This window comes from Sturnus vulgaris, chromosome 10 (genome assembly GCF_052056855.1).
Source record: "Sturnus vulgaris isolate bStuVul1 chromosome 10, bStuVul1.hap1, whole genome shotgun sequence".
In the NCBI taxonomy this organism is placed as follows: Eukaryota; Metazoa; Chordata; class Aves; order Passeriformes; family Sturnidae; genus Sturnus; species Sturnus vulgaris.
Genome location: NC_142252.1, coordinates 15,200,402 through 15,221,650, shown reverse-complemented (window position 1 = coordinate 15,221,650; position 21,249 = coordinate 15,200,402). Strand labels below are relative to the sequence as shown.

Here is a 21,249-nt window from a genome sequence, read left to right as displayed (position 1 = left end):
TGCCCTGGGTACCTACTGTCCCATCAAAAACACATACACACACACACACACACACACACACACATATACACACATACACACATGTGTGTCTGGAAGCATCTGACCAATCTCATAGACTGGAACTGCTGGGTTTTGTTAGCATTAGATAGTTCCTGTGCATAGGAAATTATTCAGTAAAATCAGCTGACACTGATGCCTCTCCTTTGGTCTTGCTTCCCTGCTTGCTCCCTGCTCTGAGGGTGCTATTAGTCTATCCTTCCATTTCATACAGCTCCTTTGCACATTGGTCTTCCCTAAGCCACTCTCTCTGTGGTGGGTGCATATCTCCATGTGCCCTCTCTGCAGGGATTCCTGCCAGCTCTGGAAGCTCCTAGCCAGGCTGCACTTTCTTCTCCTTCCTCTCTGTCTCATTCCATCCTCCCCTTTGATGCTGGGCTCTGGCTCAAATCACTTACTGCATGCTGCCTCCAGAGTGGTTTTCCCCTCTTCTTACCAGCACTTCTCTCTTGCCTTTGTAGTTCTGCCTTTTTTAATTGCTAATTTGCTCTTCCCCCTGCCTCCCTCCCCATGTGTCCAGAGCCCTCATTCCACATCTGATGTTCACCTCTCTGCTCTTGGGGCTCATCTCCTCCAAGAGCCATCTCCTGCCCTCTGCACAAGCAGGATTCATAGAATCCACAACAGGAATAAAACAGCCAACTCACTCCTGCTCCAGCAGGTTGCAAGGAAAAGGTTGAGACCCTTCGAATATTGAATAGCCATGGTGAAACTTCGTGCAGCATTTTTTGATAGCACATAACCCCTGCTTCTTTGCCTCTCTGCCACGATTTGGCCACCAGTTGGGATGTGCTGGGTCTTCAGCCTGTGGTTCTCTCTGAGGAAAAATCATTCCTGTTCTCTTGCTGCCCTTTTCTTAGCTGCCTTCTCTTGTGATTGTGGGAAATTCCTGAGCAGGGACAGTTTTTCAAGGGAGACTTGGAGCTTTTATTTAAGTAATACTTTACTGCCCTGGACTCTATTACAGGAGAATTATGACTTTGTTGAGAAATTTCTACTGCTGTGAGCCAAATGAGAGATCATTTTTGTAAGTACATTGGGTGAAATAAATTATAATCTAGATGACGGGCATTTACCCTGGCCTTTTTCCTCCAAGTGCAGTATAGAATTTGGCACTGCTTTGTTCTGAAAATATTATTTCTGATTATCCTGAGGTAATTCATAGTGAAACATATACAAGTCTCTTCTAAAGCAGTAGTGCTTAGGCTGTCAAGATGACACTCACTGGAGGCTGCAGCCCTTCACTCTTTCCTCCTCCTTTTCTCCCTCTGCTCCTGATGGCACTGTTTAATTTCACCACCTCCCTCTTTACTGCCAGTGTGTCCTGTCCTCTGCCTGATGCTCAGCACATCAGTAGCACCTGCAAGTGCAGGCAATGCCTTGTGGGTGCAGCTGTGCCATGAGCTGGCTGCCAAACCCTTCCCCAGACTCTCATGTGAGCAAGCAGTATCAGGTCTGTGAGCCAACTGCCTGCTTTTGGTGGGGACCTCCATATAACAGAAGGTGAAGGGTTCTGTAACTTTTTAATCACCAGTGATGGCCAATTCTAGCCTGGTAATTTTGTGAAGAGGCCGTTGTCCTTGCTTGCGCTGGAGATAGAGAGAGAGGCCAGGGCTTGCTGGTAGCGGTGTGGTCTGCTCAACATTGACAGGCTGGGCGATTGCTCCTTATGAGTTAAATAACACGTTTGCAAATGGTACTTGGCATGATGTTAGATGACTGAGCTGAGATCCAGGCGACCTACAGATACCTGCAGAGGGCTCTTCATGAAGAGAATTAGTTGTTTTAAATGCAGTAAAGCTTCAGTTTCTTAAAGGTCAATAAAGCAATTCAGCCACAAAACCATCCACATAGATGGTATAAAATACAGAGATGCTTTAATTGAAGTAGAGATGAGGTGAACTCTGATCTTTACTGCTTACATATTGTCTTGAGCTCTGTCAGTATCCTTTGAATAATCTTCTCTACAGTCTTTTACCACAAGACCTGGAGGTGCAAACAAATGAGGTCTCCCTCTGACTTCAATGAGTAGCATTCTTCTCATTATTATTTGCAAGTTCTCTTTTCTCTTGCATCACTGGAAAAGGTGTCACTTTGAAAACTTTCTATCACCCTTGAAGCACACCTTGGCTGAGATGGCCTGAGCAGAATCCAGATGTCTGGACTGTCTCTTAAATTTCTGCCTCCTTTTCCCTTTCTCAGTTACCTGAGAGACTCAAAGTCAAATGAAGGATTGTACTCAGTGCTTACACTCTCTGCATGTTTGGAGCTCCCTATCTTCTTTCCAAAGGAACTTATGCCCATTTTGTTAAAAGGGGTTGGCACCCTCCAGTAACCTCAAGAAACACGGCCTGTGCAAAATTAAAGAAAAAACAGGAAAGCTCTTAGAATGAAAGCAGATATGCATAAGGAAAAGAGAACGAATGATTCTGGGATTGGAATATGAGTAAATTGGAGAAATCTCCCAGTTGTGAAATAAGGAAGAAGCTTCTGAGTCCAGCAGGAACGTAATTTGCTTTTGCCACACTATTGTTTCCTCAAATATTATTCTTATCACTTTTATTTATACAAGACTACTGAGGACATGTTGGGAGACGAGTGTTTGTTTTGAAGATGTTATAATCTTAAAAGAAAAAATGTAGGCACATGTGAGTGAAAGGAGGCACAATTTTGGCTAGTAAAGGTAATTAATAATAGTCATGATTTGTACTCATTCAGCATCTTTCATTCAAGGATCTCAAAGCATTTTGTAATGAAGAGTTCATTGAGCCTCTCAAACTCTCTTGAGACAGCCAAGCATTATGAACACCATTTATAACAGCAGGGTGCAGGATCAGCCTGGTTAAGAATATTGCTGAGGATAAAGCTCAGAAATCCTACCCTCCAATGCTATGGATGTTGAATCAAGCACCCGCTCCAGTCTGAGAAGGCTTTTTTTTTTTTAATGCTGTAATTTATATATATAATCTTTTAATGTTAAGCAAAATATGTAGTCTTCATTTAAGTCATTGGTGTCCTGGGAAGTGTAATGGCCCATGTCACAGTTGACTAAAAGTGAGACTAGAAATAGTGGGTTAAACACACTTGGTTAACCATTTGTTTGCTGTTACAGTTTTCACATGAAAAAACCTTATATTAAAACCTGTCTTGGTGATGGAAAGTGATGTGATTTTAGGTTTCTTTGTGTATTAAAACAGAAACACAATTTGCATGTTTTAAGTATCTTTTCTAGCCTATTCAGGCTTCTGGCAAGAAAGCTATATTTAAACTGTTAATACAGTATGAATGCAACTTTCACATGCAAAATTAGTACCATTAAAATGGTGAGATTTATTTTTCTTTTGAAACAAGTGATGCCCCGGCACTTCTGTTTTTGTTACCTGCTAAAGCCTCGCAGCTGGGGCCGCCTGTTTTTTCGCTGGGTGCCGAAGCTGAACCGCAGGGCAGGTGGTGCTGGTGCAAGGGCACCGGGTCCAGCCCAGCTCTGGGGGTGAATGGTGGTGAGGGAGCTCTGGGGAGCTCCCTGGGCGCTGCGGTCGCCACGCCGGCCACGGGTGTGAGCCCAGCATCCCGTGTCACCCCACACTGTCTGTGGAAACGCTTCTGCTCTGCCTTCTGAAGGGCTTTGCAAATGAAAAACATCATAAAGGGCCAAGCTCAATTATTTCCTTGGATTTTAAGGGTGCTTCTGGAAAGATAGGCTGTGGAAGGAATTTGCTTCTTTCAGTCGTTTCATGGCGGCAATGAATCATCAGGGAGAGTTGAGTACCATGTCAGCAAACACATCCCTTCTCATCAGTATGACTATTGAAGCATTCCCATTTTTATTAGATTTGCCTCTGTTCTTGTCCTATTAGATGGGAATGTGGCTTGGTTGGTGGCAAGACCGTGAGCCCTTGGAGTGCCAGTCACTGCCACTGGAGCTTGATGCTTTCAGTAGTGCCACCTTGGACTGGCACAAGGGAGCCCTGTACAGAAATTGAGGCTCACCACCTGCCCAAGCATGGAGTCCTAGATGCACTGTGCACCCCAGGATCTATAGCCAAGATGTCAAGAAGTGAATTCAAGCTCTTGTACTGCAGTTTGCTGTGCAGCTTGGGGTCAAAGCTGTGAGACTGTTATCTCCTATGGAAGCTTATGGCTCCTACTCTGAAATGCAGATTTTGACCTGTTGATAGCAGTAAATATAATGCTTAATTAATTAGTGCTTTGAAGGCCATCCTGGAAGCCCATAGTGTTATGATGGGAAGAGGAGGGGAGTTGATAAGCAGCCTGTAGGCTCTTTATTGCTGGTGATGATCCATGGGAGTAAGAGAGTGCTTGACTCTGAGCCTAGAGAGATGTGGCAAGACAAGCATCTTAGAGCAGAATAAAGCCTTTGATCTTGAAACAAATAGATGAGTAAGCATTGGACCTCCTGATGTAATTTTATGGAACAGACTGAGCTCTTCCAGCCAAAAACATAGGGCTAAAAAGGTACAGTCTCTTTATTTGTATATGGGTATAATAATGGTACCTCATTTTCTCTCTCTCAGTAGTACCATCCAGCTGTTCCTTGAGTTCTTGGCTTTCTTTTAAAGTGCCTAAAATGTTACCAAAATAAGTGGCGTTAATGGAAAAACAGAAAACAAAACAGCCTGCTCCCCTTTTCACATGAGATAAGCCTTGACAAGTAATTTGTGTAATGATAGGGCCAAGAGGCCCCAGGCAAGATCATGCATTGCTGCATTTGTTTCTGTGTATACATTTAAGCAACAATGGGACATTAAAATGTAATATTTTATATGTGAAATATAGCTTAAATCTGCTGTTTCCTGAGATAACATGTAAAAAATTTATTACTTGGAGAACCAGCCACTGCTCTGTATTTTATAATGAGAAATGGTCAGTGTTGCTCCACAAAAATATTGCACATCTGCTGTTAACCGGGAATATATAAATAGTCCATAGTGCCCAGCAGGAGCAAAGACTCGCCAGAATAGCAGTGGAAGGTGTCCTTTAACACAGTCATGCTCTGTGCAGAAGCCATAAGTAGATAGTGGTGTTTACAGAGTATTCAGTTTTTATAATACCTAGCAAAAATAACTAGGCCTTCCAGATTCAAAACATTAGTGAGAATTTGAAGAATAGCAAGAAAAGCTACATAGTCTGTTTACATCTAATAGCATAAAACAATCCAAGGACAAAACAGTCATGTTCATTTGTTACCACGCTTGATGTTTAATAAAATGCTCTGTCTCTGTGTAGTCACTTATGTTGCAGAAGCTTGAATAGCTCTGCAGCACTGATTAAGACAGAAATATTGTTAAACCCATTTTACAGTGTAATTATGATGCATGTACGGTGAGCCTGTTGAGTTCAGTATCAGTACACAAAGACCAAGATTTTGGGTTCGTGACTGTAAGCTAAAAGCTCTGCTCTGGTGAGTCAAAATGGACATCTGTATGAGTAGCCTGATTTTCAGAAGTCCAGGAAACGTCTCCATTCTATAGTGATTTTGCATTCTGGCTCTACTGTCTTTTAAAACTATCAATAAGATACCTCCCCTTCCTACCTATCTTCATCCCAGTTTCACAGCATAAAAAAAAATACTGACAATTGTGCAAAATTGCAGGCTGTGAAGTTAAAACGGAGAAAAATACTTTTATTGTTATTATTACTTAAATTCTGTATAGCTTAATGCCACAAGAGATCACTGAAACTAAGAGCTTAGCAGGATTAGAACAGGCAATGTGCATGGATAGCTAAGTGAGGATACAGTTGCAATAATGAAGTTTAAAAATAAAGAAAAATATCCTCTAGAGCTTTGAAGCAGTTACAAAACTGTCCTATTTCAAAGCCAGGCAGTGTTAAGCAAATGAGGGCTCTGCTGGCAGAACTGCACGTTCTGGATTGCTGGTGGAATGGCAGGGCAGGTAGGCAGCGAGGGAACCAGTGGCTTGTTCCACTCTGGCATGTCCCAGAAGAGCCCTCTCTCCTGGCAGCCCAACACTTGAAATTTTGGCCTTTTGGTGTGGGCTGGAGGGCACTGGCTGTCAGTGGCTATCTCCTCATGCAGGGCAGCTTCTTCAGAGGATCCTGATGAGCTATCCTCTGAGCAGGAGTAAACCCAGGAACGTGTGTGCTGCAAGGATTCCAGGCAGAATCCTCTTTTCAGGAATCTTTATGTACTCTGGCAGCTGTAACCTTTCACTGGGAAAATAAATCAAGAATTGAAATATTTTTGCTAGTGCATCTACTCTGTAAGAGTTGGCCTTAATTGTAAACTGAATTACAGCTGTAGGCAATCTTGATACTTCCTTGGGAGCACAACTCATGAGAGATGTGGCACTATGCTGGATTTCTTGCTCTGAAAGTTTGCAATTGTTTCGGACAGTCAATAACTTTAAAAAAAATGTGGTCTTTGTCAAACCATTAAACAAAATACTATGCTGCAATACTTTTTAACTGACGATTAGTTTTGGTGAGTGAAGTGAGAGGACTAACTTTTTGCAGTTGAAGCAGGAGGAAAAAAATGAAGAGAAAGTAACTATCAGTGAAAGATGTTTCTGGCTGCCTTTCAATTCCAAATTCAGCTAACACTACCTTCTGAAAAGAAGATAATTTCCACGTTTCTTTAACTGAGAACACGTAATTGAAGTTATTTTCTCCCAGAGAGAAGAAGCTTCTTCGACAATATTTTCAAATGGACAAGAAAAATTACCACATACAGTGTGTTCTGAATGATGGTGCATTCATCACAGCATCATATTCATATATCTTTGCAGATTTTGCACTGCAGTTTTTACCCATATGGGTAAATATTTATGTGGGAATGAGGAAGGTTCTTGTTGGCAAATGCACCAGACTGACTGCAGAGCTCCCTGGGCAGCCCTTACATCTGAGACAGGTCTGGAGTAGAAAACATGTGCCAGGGAAGCACTGAAACAAGTATCAGCTTTGTGTACCAAAATAATTATGCAGTGATTCCACACGACTGCTTCTTTTGACCTGGCTTTTCAGGAACTGAACTTTAATAAGGAAGATGAGCCAGATGTTGTTGCAGCATTTTGATAGTGGCACAAGCAATTAGCTCACTTCCTTTGTAGCATGAAGATACTTTCTGCTACAGGACTTAACCCTGGAAGTGCTGGTGATTTCCTTAACATCTCAGCAAAGTATCCAGGATAGTATTTATTTAGGAATGCTTTTGTATCTGCACATGCTACTGCAATCCTCTTCTCTTCCTGAGCTTGCTCCTGCAATCTTCTCTTCCCTGAAGTTGCTCGGTGTTTGATGACAGTAGCAAAGGAGGCACTCGGGTGCCTGTTCTTCCAAAGCATAGCCCCTCCTGCCAGCTTTTTGTGAGCTCTGTTCCATTTTTGTGGGTCAGTTTATCATCCCTGATGCTTCTGTGGTTAACCAGACACAATGGTGCTTGGGGTCTACAAGTCAATGCAGTCCCTTTCTTTGACCTGTGTCTAGCTAAGGAAGTGGATATTTGTGTGCATTGAGGCATCATGAAGAAAAGAGAATGCATGAAGTTAACTGGTAGATCAGACAGCACATTGAATTTCTAGGCAGCCTTGATTATTGTTCAGATCAGGAGAAAATAGAGGAAGTTTAATATAAACAACAACACCACAACTCTGTTTTGTAAGGAAAGCCGGAGTTATATTTTTACCGTGACCTAACAAAGGAGGAGGAAGGAAACTGTTTTGCTGAAACAAGCATTTTATATTGGACTAAGGATACACTTTCCTCTCTATGTTTGTGTGCATGTCCCAGCAAACAGCATGTTCATATGCATGAAATGCATTTTCCTGGAGTCACGTAGTCAGCATGTGCCATGGGAGGAGGAAAAAGATGTGCCTAGCACTACCTGAATGCTGGTCAAAAAGGCATAGCATTTTAGTCAAAATAAGTTAAAGTGTCTCATAACATTGTGGTTGGTATTTGTTATTTCTGCTGACATTGGGTACTGGATAGGAAATCTGCCTGGTTTGGAACAGTGCAATGTAGATAAAATACGAGAGCAGCCTATTTATTGTGTGTATGAGACAGTGTGGCCTCCAAAACCAAAGAGAGCCAGACAAAACTGAAAATCTGCAGATTTTGGTCTTTCAGTTTAAAGGGCCTAGTCCAAGCCCTTATGAATTAGTTATGGAGGGTTCTCTAGTTAGGAGGTATGGGAAGTCAGCATGGAAAAGAGGGCCTCCCCTCTGAGGCTTCACTCACCTCCTGCCAAAGCTTGGCTGTGGTGGCCTGCAGGTGCAGTGGCTTTGGGTTGCAGAGTGTCCAGTGTAGGTCTGAGGCTGCAAAGTGTGGGGCTCCCAGCAGCCTGGGTGCAGGATTTGTCTTTGCCTTAGAGCCCACGTGTGATGCTGGGCAAATCTCTTCAGCTCCACATAGCTCACTGACCTTTTTTGTGAACAGTCTGTGGCTTGTGCCTTCTGTTTTGGTCCATTTATATTACAGGGCCCAAGGGTAAAGGCAGTGTTTCAGATGATGTGTGGACAGAGCCCAGCAGAAGAGGCTGGTGATGACTAATGGGAAATACAGGGATGGGGGCCATCATCAGCTTCAGACCGTGCTATCTCCTCCATGCCAAGTCTAGGAAAAGAGTCTCTGTTGATGGAATGGCAGTGGTCATGCTTTTCTGCATGGAAACTGAAATAGGTACAACACCTGGAATGGGACCTCAAGAAGCTCAGTTGCCAGATTGATTTCTCAAGCTAATAAATCCTTGGCTGCACTTGCTGTGTTAAAATATATGTTCAGGCAAGATTTGTGATCAGCTTTTAGGAACAAGAGAGCAAAGGGAAAAAACAGGTTGTTCCAAGATTGTCTTGCATTTGACACCTCTAATTGACTTATTAATAAACTTTTCTTTTTTTTTTTAGGATGATGTTATATATTAATTCTAATGAAGTAGTCGTAGACTAGCCCTTCTAAAAAAAGTCACAAAGATCTGGCCAAAGGAGTCTGGGTGTTCTGGGTCAAATACCTGCTTCTAGAACTTCTAGTCGAATGTATGGCCTTATCCACTCCAAAATATGTATCCCACAGAGATGACACTTACATGACTTGGAAGGCAAATGCAGGTGTACCATACTGCCTGCCTCCCCATGTGAAAAAGGTTTTGATAACTCAAACACATCAGCATGGTTGCATTTGTACAAAAAAGTTTACTGCTCTTATGTGGACATTCAGCATTTCCAGATGCTCAACAGCTTCCTCAGGACAGCTGCTAGGCAACCAGAATTCCTGGAGAAGTGCACAAAACCCTTAAATGTTGTTCAGAAAAAAAATTCATAAGCAAAAAGAAAAAGAAAACATCTGTGGGAAAACCTGAATGTATGCTGGGTCCAATATTGGTTCTCAGTCAAAGAAGCTGAATTTGTGGCAAACAGACCTTGAACAGCCTTTCAAGGAAATTCATCCAGCCTGGGGCTTATTCCAGGTACACTTTTTTCCCTAGGGGACCATGCTGCCCCTCTCCCTTGTGAACTGCTGCTACTCTGCTACAGAGTGGTTTTGGGCAGTCAGAGGGTGCAGCTGCTGCACTGAGTATGTGCACAGCAAATCCAGCCCTTACAGGGAGCACAGGCACCTACTCTGGACAAGTGAGAAGGGTGATGGTTCAGCTTAGCCTAGAAAAGTAAGTATGATGGCATCAGGAACATGCAGGTGTTTGGGTTTTGGGAATGAATGATTGAAGTATTATTGCAAAGTGCTGTTCTGAGACCTTCTCTAATTGATTGATGTATCATTTGAAATCTCCTTCTTGCCTGACAGAAAAAAGCATGGCAGCATATAGTTAATTCTCTCGAAGTGCAGTGCTTTAAAGCCACTGTTTGCTATTGAACATCACTAGCTCAATAAAGATTCATCATGTCACATGTAGTCCCTAGAAGTGGTCAGTGTATTGTTTCTCCAGTGATTTTACATTTTCTTGCTATTTTAGTAGTTAAGGAGAATGAAAAAATGTTTCCTTGTTTCATATCAAAGGTCCAATCCTTGATGTAGGCAGCAATTAATCAATTAAATCACTCGCTTTGCTGAAATGATGTGTTTTATAAATAAGTTAGTTTTCATATGCAAGTCTTCCAAGAAAGCAGGGCACACAAGGAGAGCTGGTGTCAGCATTTTTTAATCCTGAAATGACTGAGTTTCTCCTTATGGACACCAAACTTAGCTTCTTCTAAGAAACTTCTAGGCATAGGACAATTTCTATGCTTCTCAAAATATGCCATACTTCTGGTGTTTTCCAGGAAGAAGACTCTCTGAGACAGGCTGCAAATACAGTATGCAGCTGTTAGCTTATGAAGGTCAAGAGATCTCAGTTTCTACACATGTATTAAAACCTTTGTATCTCTAGTACTAGAATCCTGTGGACCAGCTCCTGATCTCACTAATGTTAACAGCAGGATTTGTGTGGAAACAAACAAGAAGAGAAAGTAACTGGGAGCTTGGGATTATCTGTCTTTGTCCATATACTCTACCACTGTAGAATTATCTTTTATGTTGTGTTGTTAAGTGATGGAAACTTCTACCAAGTCCAAACTTAAATGCTTCCAATGCCTTTTTCAGTTTTGGAGAACATTTATATCATGTTATTCTTGGAATAATCTTCTGCTTTATTTATTATTATGTGCTACCCAGTAGACATCTAATTATGAGGCACAGGATACTTCCCATTCTAGGAGGATATATAGTACTTCACTGGATGTTCTTCAGAGTCCATTTTCATTACATTAAGTAAGGTGCTTACTTGCTTGAATCCCTTGGGTCTTAAGAAAAATAAGACAAAGAATGATGTTCAACACTGAACAGCCAATATGGACCCCTTACTGTGTGGATGCTTGGATGCTTTTTTACCACATCACAGGCTTTTCTTTTTTTTTTTTTTTTCAGAGTGGGTATCCAAGCTCTGGACCTGCATCAAGCACTCCTGCCTTCAGGCCTGAGGATGAGCTGGAACATCTGACCAAGAAAATGCTGTATGACATGGAGAATCCTCCCTCTGATGACTACTTTGGTGAGCCATGTCACAAGTGTCTGTGGCCCTCTTCTGTATTTACTGGGATCAGTAATGGCAGGCCTGACAGCTGCACTGGTAACGTAGTGACACTCGTGCTGATGGATGTGCTTTCCATGCTTGGGCTGGAAGTGTAATCATCCATAGGAATTCCTCTGTAATTTCAGCATAAATCTCATGCTCACTCACTGTATGTTTATAGTCTTACTGGATATAAAGTTGAATTTTTCAGTGTCTGGTTCATTTTCACACCATCTGTCCCCAGCTTCCAGGCTACCAGTCTGAATTCAGGTGCGGTTGCTGCTGTGCCTGCCTGCCCCATCCCTTCTCATTGCAGCTGCAAAAAAATCTGGCAGTGTAAATGTGTTCTGCTTCCAAGGCATGGATTTTCATTTTCTGTGTGCTGGCACAGATTAAAAGGAAATCCATTTTGAGTCAATCAGGTTGGTTACACATGGGGACCCAGAACTGGATCCAACAAATACAAGTAAGACAAATCTGGACTGATTGGTTCATAACAGTGTCATCTTCCGTACCGGGAAAAAGATAAGCATCTAATTTCCTTCTTAAGTGGTATAGAGTATAATTATCTTAGGCATCTATAGGTGTAGAATTATATCTTGCCTTTACATGAAACACAGGTAATAAGGTCTCTGAACTCTGCATTGAAAGCAAGAATCTTGGGCACTATCGATGGATCTGCCTGTGTGCTTGGTTTCTTACAGGCTTGGGTAATGATGTTATTATGAAACAAACTGCTGTAGTTTGTGGAGTTAAAGACTGGGGCAGGTCATTCATTTTGTGTCCTTTATCTTCCTTTATGTCATCATTTCTTAAAAATTTATTTAGATTGCCCCCAGGTGTATTTGCTATAGAGTTTGGTTGGACCAAAATATTTCTGGCTTAAGGAAATTTTCATGGTCCGGTTTAATCAAAAAGCGGGTGGGACCACAGTTTCATTAACAAACAAGGATCTTGCAGTGACAAGGATCTGATAATATGAGAAGATTAAGGTGTTCTCGTCAAACAAACATTGCCCTTTTAGGTGGGGTTAGTATCAGTCCCAATTCTCTATCAGTACCTATAACCTTCTGTGGGCTGCGCCCTAATAATCAAAATGTCTTCTCTGTAAACACTGATAGTCATCTGAATTGATGACTATCAAAGATCTGAGGTGTGAACAGAAATGGCTAACTGAATAGAAAATAACCAGGGAGCATTTTCTGTGTTGCTGCCTTTGACTTATCTCTGCCCATAGCCATTTGGGTTCACTCTCTGATGTTTTAAACATGAAGCTACAGCCAAATAAACATAACATGTACTTAGCCATTAGCTGGGCAGGCAAGAGGGAGAAACTTCAGGCAAATGGCTGAAGCCCTGAAGCATGAGATCTGATTACAGCAATTTTCTTAATGCAGAACTGTGTGGCAGGAGTTGGTTGATAGACCAAAGCCCATTCAGTTCTCCTTTCAGCCCAAGAAGGTAGGCAGATAAACAAAGAAGATTCACAAGCTCCAAGGTCAGAAGGGACCTTGCCATTATACTGGCTAATGTCCTACTCTTAGTTTCTCCCAGAAACATGATTGAATCATGACTTAAAAAAGAAAAAAAAAGATCTAATCTTATCTTAAAAACTTCGAGCAATAGTGAGTCAACCACCTATCCTGATAAGCTGTTCTAGTGATTAATTCTCCTCACAGCTCGGAAATTGCTTCCTGAAGTGAAGCTTTAGTTTTGTTTACCACTTGTATTTATGAAGCTGCAAAGCTGAAATTTTGCAGTCTAATATTGTATGACTAAGATTGCTCTGCTCTGTTTGAGAGAGATGGTACATCAAAATTTCTTCACCCAAGAGGGATGCATAGCTGAAAGGGTGGGAACATAAAGTCTCTCCTTATTAGGTCATCAATTTGGTTATCAGATGGGAGGTCAGACCAATGCTATGCCAATAGCTCTTAATTCAGCAGGAGACGAGAAAATGGAAAGGAGGCTTCAGAGCACTCAGAAGTTTTGCCAGTGTTATTTATATAAACAGTAGCATAATCAAAGATGGAATAGTCATGCATGATGCACTGTGGAAAAATCAAACAACAACCTTAGTCCTACCCTGGGCAGGTCATGTGTAATTACCAGCTGTACCTGATTGATCTCCTAATGTACTGTGTGCCACTGAAGTTCATCTCTGAGGTGGTGTCCAGCCTTGGCATTCCTGATGTGCCAAAGAACCGTGTGCTGGGCTGAACATCTTCTCAGCTCCCTAAGCATGCTGTGCCCCATACAGCCTTCTGGGATAATTTCTATCTAACAAAATACAGAATGCTGGAGCACAACTGCTTTTTATGCTTAGGTACAGTGAAAGAGGTAGGCTGCCCTCATCTTCCTAGGTTTGCTCCAGCCCAGGTTCCTCCCTGGGTCTCTGGAGTCACAGTGGATGAAACTTTCTGGCAGTGCAGGCCAGGAGTTTTATACTAATTCTGGCTATGTCAGAACTAAATACCCATCTCTACTTGAGCTGTCAGCCAGTGCCTTTCAGTAACTTTGTGTTCATGTGGAAAGAACAAATTAAGTGTGGGAGGGAAAAAAGAGTCTTTCAACTTCGGTTAACTATCTCAAGCAATACCTCTGCCCTTGTTCTTTAGTTGTTTAGAATGGTAGAGTGGACTGCACAGGATTCATATGGCACATTGATCAAATAATCTGAAAAAGGACAAATGGGCAGAGACATTGACTCTGATTTGCATTAAATATCTTATGCCTGAGGTCTAAATGCCATGGTAATTGTAGCATACCAGATAGCTGTCAGCTAATCACTTTTATTAGTTTGAATTTAGAAAACTGGATTTCAGCATATTAAAAGTTGGTTAAGAGCAGAGAGGTTTTGAATTGAAGAATCTAATTAACCTTGCTAGAAAGCTGCAAGGCGTTATATTAAGTCATGAAAATAATTTGTTGGAATAATTACATTTGAACTGTCAGGCTGGAGAAAGGTCATTTTACTTGGTCCACCAGCACTCTGAAATCTTCTCTGTAACCAACTTCCTTCTGCAAGTTCACTCACCATATCTCTGGTTTTCAGTCAAGTCATCTTGTTTCTGTAGTCAGCAGAATCTGCCCAGCAGTGGGCAGGATGAAGGTTCCTGGGAAGGAAGAGGAGTAGGAGTCACTAAAGTTGTCCATTTGCCCTGGAAATGCTCTCTGGTACTGCTGGCAGACACGGAGAGGAGAGGAGAGGAGAGGAGAGGAGAGGAGAGGAGAGGAGAGGAGAGGAGAGGAGAGGAGAGGAGAGGAGAGGAGAGGAGAGGAGAGGAGAGGAGAGGAGAGGAGAGGAGAGGAGAGGAGAGGAGAGGAGAGGAGAGGAGAGGAGAGGAGAGGAGAGGAGAGGAGAGGAGAGGAGAGGAGAGGAGAGGAGAGGAGAGGAGAGGAGAGGAGAGGAGAGGAGAGGAGAGGAGCAGGACAGCCAACACTTCCATCCAGTTTGTGCTCACTGCACCTCTCTGCAGCTTCCCAGGTGGAAATGACTGAAGGTGGTTTCAGCGTTAGGGAAACTGTTCTAGGGAGAGGTTGCTCACAGGAGCACACACAGCTGGCAGCAGGGCATGGATCACACTGTCCTCCTGGGGAGCCTGGAATGTGGTGGGAGCCAGGAGCATCATGCTGGAGACACTTGGGAGCAGCAAGATCACAGCTGGCAGCTTTGTCTTGCCAGGATTTACCACAGCAGCACGATCCAGTCACTGAGAAATCCTCTTGCTGCCATTGGCAAGGCGGTGCTTAAGCATGGAAATATCACTAGGCATAATAATTTTTTTTTAATTCCTGTGAATTTTTAGGAGTTAAACATGCCTGTTGGGTATTCTGCCTAACTTAACTTTGTTAAGACCACACTACAATAGTAAGTCTAAGCACCCCAGTCATTGGTGTATGTCCACTTCTACCCCCTTGTAGGTTCTAGAGTAACTTGTGGAGTGACTACTCTTGTGAAGTCCTTGACAGATCAGCAAATTAAAGTCTTAAGTCTAAGCCGCTCTTCCTTCTTTACTGATGATTAAGTTGCTGATCTGTGGTAGTTGGCTGTGTTTAATCAAATCCCTTTTTATTAGAAAGGATTCCCAAATGTCTTACGCTCTTTGCAGTAGGGATAGTTTCTCTCTATCACAGCCCTCCCTATTGATAAATGTGCTGTTGTAGACAGGCATGTCTGATTTGTTTGGGAAAAATAATACTTAGTGGAGTGGAAATTGGGTAAGGTTGAGGGAGGAGAAATGGATACTTATAGGAGATTAAAATGAAACTATCAAAATTGTTTGTTGGCCATCATGGGAAATTACAGCCCTTGATTTTGCATTTGAAAAACCCAACCAAATACACACACACAAAGATCACAACTGTTCTGGACCACTATTTCAAGTCTTATAGAAAGAAATGACTTCTGGCAGCTTATCAGTCTCTATCACCATGCAGACAGTGCTGATTAAGACTGGAAAAGTGCCACTGGGGCCCCTCATCTCCTGTTGCCTTCTGGACTACGTCCCAGCTGAGTCACTCCCCACAGCAGTTTCCCTGACTGGTGGGAAGAAACTCTCACTGGTATTTTACCATACATGCTCAGAGCTACCAAAGGAACTACCAGTTTTATGTATTGGATAATGTAGCAGTCTCCTTTTGTAGTTCTAACATGCTGTAGGGATGCATGTGGGGAGAAGAGATGCTAAAATCATCCTGTGGGAAATACTGTTTGTGCAGTAAAGGAATCTTGATTTAACTCTGAACTGAGAATTCAGGATATATAGGTTTTTTATGTGTATATTCTGTGTTCCCTGGCTTTGACAATAGGAGAGGTAGTGCAGAATTGGGTCAAAGAGCAAGGCCAAGAAACGGGAGGCTTGACTTTATTTTCCACTTCTCACCTTGACATCTTGACCTGTGGCAGATTGTTTTACCTTTTCAGACTTTTTTTTTCCTTTTTCACCAAATTTACTGGAGATGATTAACAGCAGCAGCCATATGTGCATCCACTATGGAGAAGCCTTCATCTCCAATGGTTTCTTTGAGATGCCATGTCACGTTAAGATAAAAGAATGATAAGTGACACCAGTATTGAATCTGTCAAGGCTCTGCCAACCTTTCCCATCACTGGCTTTGCTTCCATTCATAAGCTAAAATTCCTTCAATAGGACCAGAGACCTGGTATCCAAACAGTGTTGAATGTGTTCCCTAATTTTACTTCTTGAGAGTCAGGACATAGGTTAGCAGGTAGCAGTCCAAGTCAGGTATGGGAGAGAGTGTAGTAGAGTTGTAGGAGGTTCAGCTGAGGAGACTGCATGGTCCAAGCATGACTTCCTTTGGTTCATGGTGTCATTGTTTCCTTTGGCATGGCTCTGAGCACTGTACAGTTCTAGAGGCTCTAAATTGAAGATGGTCTGTGTTGCATTTCAGTCTTGGTCAGGCATATCAGCAGCCTCTAAGAGGCACAAGTAGCCACTTGGTTTCATCTGAAATATTACCAGAAAAGGAAACTGAAAGTTGTCATATCTTGCCTGTACTCTTAGATCTGTTCTGAAAAGGTTATCATTAAAAGAAGCATATTATTATTACAAGAGCATAATTATATTGTAATTTTGCCATGTAATGTGACGTGTCTTTTATCTAAAGGCAGGGGTTCTGCTGCAAGATGGTGTCTGTCCTCATTTGAGCAACATCTGGGTCAGAAAATAGTAGGTTAGACTTTCAACAACTGATGAGCCGACAGTCATTTTTCTGTTATGTAACCGCTCACAAAAGCAGGAAGAGCAGACATATAATGGGGACCCTTTTCTCCATTGTAGTTCAAATCATTATATTTTTATGTTCAAGCCATATTCCAGCGTTTGCACACAGGCTACAAAGCCTGGGAGCAACCTCTGCTCAGGGAGGTCACAGTGCAGCATCATCAACATCCAGCAGCCCTGTTGTGGCCTGCCGCAAGGGGAGTCACCCTCCCTCTGCTCCCCAGGGGCTTTAATTATCTTGGTAAATGGCTTTCAGAGCCTGTTTCTGCAGTCTCACTTCTGTCAATACTTGCCACCCTTGTCTAGCTTCTTTTCGGGGAGTCTTCTGCTTGCTTTCTTACTGGGTTCCTTGCACAGTAAATGGAGGTAGAGTAAATTTATAAGGGTAATCTCAGTGCAACCTAGACAGTGAATTTTAGCCCACAGTTCCAAACTAAGAAGACAAAAAGAGTAGGCCAGTGAGTGTTTGGAGAGCAAAATATACCATATCTACATGCACTTACATCCAGCCATGAGAAAGGCAAGCCGCTATGAGCTGGTCTAAGTTGCTTCTCAAGCATTTGAAAGACTGGAAATGGATGCAAAAGTTTGATTCTTCCTGATGTTGATCCTATCCACACCTTATTCTATATTAATTCTGGGAGACATGTTCTATGAAGCTAAGCACCCAGATCTTTTTATGTCATGGATCTTAGCCTTATAAAGGCTTGAGTGCACATCTTTTAAATGAAGATCCAACAGATGTAGCTGGAATGAGAGAAGGTTGCACTTCTCTAAGTCCTGAGCACCTGATGCCCACATGGGCCAGGAGACAGGAAACTCACCTTCCATTTTCCTCTTCTTATCCACACAAGAGTGGTCAAGACTTTGCATCATGAGTGTTTCTGAAGCAGTCTCTTCAGAGACCACCATGACTTCACAGATGGAATCTAAATCTTGCATCAAAACTACAATTACCCTATGTTACTGTAGGTCATAAAATCCCAGCTGGATCAGGTAGCAAGCAGCATGACTTCTGTGTTTTTAATTCCCTGGTTTAGCTTGAAGTGCTGGCAGTCAGTGTAGACATATTCTTACTTTTAAACCAAACTGATTTTTGATGCAGAAGTTATTTAATGGAAAATAAGTTCAGAATACCAAAGTAGCACTTTATCAAAGGGATTCCCATGATCACTTGTATGCTGTGAAAGAGAGGTGGGTTTCAGGCCATGAATGAAATTAGGTTTGTTCTGAAAGTTAGTAAATAAAAACTGATAATTTCCTTCTGTCTTCTAAGAGGAGTGAAATGTGATAATGAAATTCAGGGATATGTCTTTCTAAATTACAGCTGTATTCTACAGGATTCTTCAGCATGTTTAAAAATTAACATAGCCATGAAAAAAACATCCACGAGGGTGGTAGATACTTCCTTTGTTGTGAGAGGGCCCTTAATGTGCTAGGACCTGTACAGATGGATAGGAAAGCTCATCCTCTTTCAGAAAAATCTTTGAACGATCATGAGGCTATTAGCCAACCCCCCATATTTAAGAGTCCAACCTGGAAACAAACCAAATCTTTCTACCTTAACTTGACAAACAGTTCAAAGACAATCCAGCTTGTTCATGATGAACTTACAAAGTAAACTCTGTGAACTGAAAGGGCTGAAGAATTGATAGCCATCAAGTCTTCAGCTGTAATTCGTTAGTCTGTGGCTAACTCAGATCATTAAAAAGTGAAAATGGGACCAACCTGCTGGCTGTTGACTTTTCACATTAAATAAGCTAGCTGGGCCCTGGGGATTCTCTGCAGGGATGTCATCACCTGATTAAAACTACTGAATTAAAAATTCTGGCACCTGGAGGACCTATGGTTGGGAATCTCCTTGATGAGGCCAGGAGCTGAAGATGGATTGTTAGGCTAGGACATACAGGATATAGAAGATTGGTTCTCCTGTTTTATGGAGATGAGTGCAACCAGGAGTTTCCTCCACCTGGGACATCATAAGCTCTAAATTCTCACATACAGGTACTTTGAGAGAGGGTTGTGTGTATGTGTGTGTCTATGAATGAGTGAGAATGTTTTTCTGGACTGTAATATTATAGAAATAATTTTCGCTTCAGATAGAGCTTTGGAGTGTTTAAAGCCTTAAGACATTCTTTTGTCATGGCTTGTAGCTAAGTTGTTGAATGAGGCACAGGCATTCAGTTTTTGAGCTGGAGTTAGAAACCCTTCCAGCCATGTAGTCTTGGGTAAATCATCGTCCCAATAACATGAAAAGAGTTTAATTTCTTTCGAATTAGTTGTGTACATGACCTGACAGAAAGGAACCCTTTCTTTGCTTTTTAAAACCAAAATCAGCTTACCTGTTCTTTGGGTTGGATGCACTAAATTTGCAGTTTGCTCCCATGTTCCACTATGGCACATTGTGCTGTAGTGGCATCCAAGGCTGTGGTCACACTGTACTAAGTGCAAATTAAACGTGTAGGGACAGGGTGCATTCCTCAGAGTTCTGAAACTGAAAATATGTCAAGGACCAGGAAATCACTGTCCCTAACTTACAAACGAAGGGCTGAGTAGCAGAGTTAAGATGACTCACCCAGAGTCGTGCTGAGATCCAGTAGTGAAATGGGAATTGAGCCCAGAATTCCTTCAAGTTCCATGCCTTTCCCAAAGTTGTGGCCACACTCTTTATTTCATGTGAAAATCAACCAAAAAGGACTTGTGAGCCTCGTCTGATAAGAAACCACAACCTGGGAAGGCTCTTCCCAGCACGCAGAGCAGAAGCCCTATTTTCCAGGGTTAGTAACAAGGCTATGAAAATAAGAAAGCGGGGAAAATGTGCTCCAGGATCACACTTGATCATTTTAACTGCTGTTAATGTAATGTACCCACTAATGTTATCACACTTCAGCATTTAGATAGTTCAAGGCTATTAGGAAAATTGATAATTCACCATAGTAATCTGTTACTTTCCACTCTAGCAATCACTGTTCTATGGAAGTGGGGCACAGTGTGGCATTTGTTATTTCTACTTCTGGTGGCATTTGTCTCATGCTGTCTTTTTTTGATAGGGTGGTTTGTCTTTTGCTAGTAGCTTTTGGGGGTATTTTAGTGTCATTAACTCAAAATGAGTTATTTCCAGTGGGGGGAAAGGGGACAGATTTTATCTGAGAGTGAAATGTGTTAAAAAGAAGAATTAAACAGGACTGTCTCATTTGCTGAGTGTTCTCTAGCCTCTTCTGATGGAAATGCATCAAAACTGTTTGGTTTTTTTATAAGGAATTGCTTTGACTCAGATTCTGTGAGATGAATCATAACCCACTTTCTCATCTGGGATGTGAAAAAAAAAATTCCAGCTCTGGTGTCAATGTCAGCATAATCAATACAGAGTGATTCTCAGTGGTGCAAAGAGGTAGGGGAGGATTAAAAGAATGAAAAGAATCAAAATTAGCCAAACTTTCCTGCTGGTTTTAGTAAGCTGCACTATTTTCATGTTTCCAAATACACCTTGCTGCTCATCATGTCATGTCATGAACACATGTTTTCATGTCTCTGGCTACAAGCCAAGGTCACAACTGCTGCTCAAAAGTCAGGAGACTGTCATCTCAAACTGGCAGGCAGATCACGAGAAGCCAGCCCTGGCAGACATTTGGGATGCTACAAGCAGCCAAGAGTAAACCTGTTTTGATTTGTGAAACCTGCGGTTGAGATGTCCCCTGCCTGGACTGTGCCAGCACAGATTGTGTCAGCTGAGCAGGAGAGAGTGTCAAAGCACATGGCACTGCCTAAGCCAGCCCCATTGAGGGAAACAGACAATGTTAATAGCACTAGGATCACTGTGGTACAAAGCAGAGATGGGAGACTACATCTGATACCTTGTCACCAGCTTTCCTTTAGGAACTTGCTCATTTGCTTTCTTTTTTTTTTTTTGCTTTTTTGTCCTTGTGCGTCTGCCAAAACATGCACAGAGATGTAGAAATAATTACTTCTGGAAGTGTGAGCTAAGAGCCAAACCTCTGAAAAATTGTGTTCGCAGCACCAGGGTCAAAAGGGGACAGCACAGATAGTGGCATGAGTTCTGACAGTTGACAAAATGTATCTCCCCATTGAACACAAGTGGTTCAGTAAAACACCATGCCAATAGCAGACCTCTTTGTTGAGAGTTTAGAGGTATGGGTACAACCATCTTCCACAGCCTAAGGCACTGTCCTCTGCTAAAGACAGACAGCTGGATGTGGGATGTGAATTATTTTGTTTTGTAGATCCTTCCAAATCACTGTCCCAGCCATGCTAAAGTGTCTGTTTAAAGCTGTGAATCAGGCTGTGTTCAGTTAGCAGAAGTGTTGAACTTTAATATACAATTTCCTCAACAAATTCTGGTTCCAGACAATATCTTGAGAGGTTAATAACTTACTATCTGCTCAG

At 42.1% G+C, this 21,249-nt stretch overlaps 1 protein-coding gene across 5 annotated transcripts in view; it reads left to right on the top strand.

The window, feature by feature from the left end:
* LPP (LIM domain containing preferred translocation partner in lipoma) overlaps positions 1–21,249 on the top strand; it is a 331,939-nt gene that overhangs the window by 237,202 nt on the left and 73,488 nt on the right. For all 5 annotated transcript variants that reach the window (XM_088170915.1, XM_088170914.1, XM_088170913.1 and 2 more), the window contains one exon: positions 10,954–11,077. In XM_088170915.1, the coding sequence (XP_088027041.1) occupies positions 10,954–11,077 (124 nt within the window). The remainder of the gene's footprint in view (positions 1–10,953; positions 11,078–21,249) is intronic.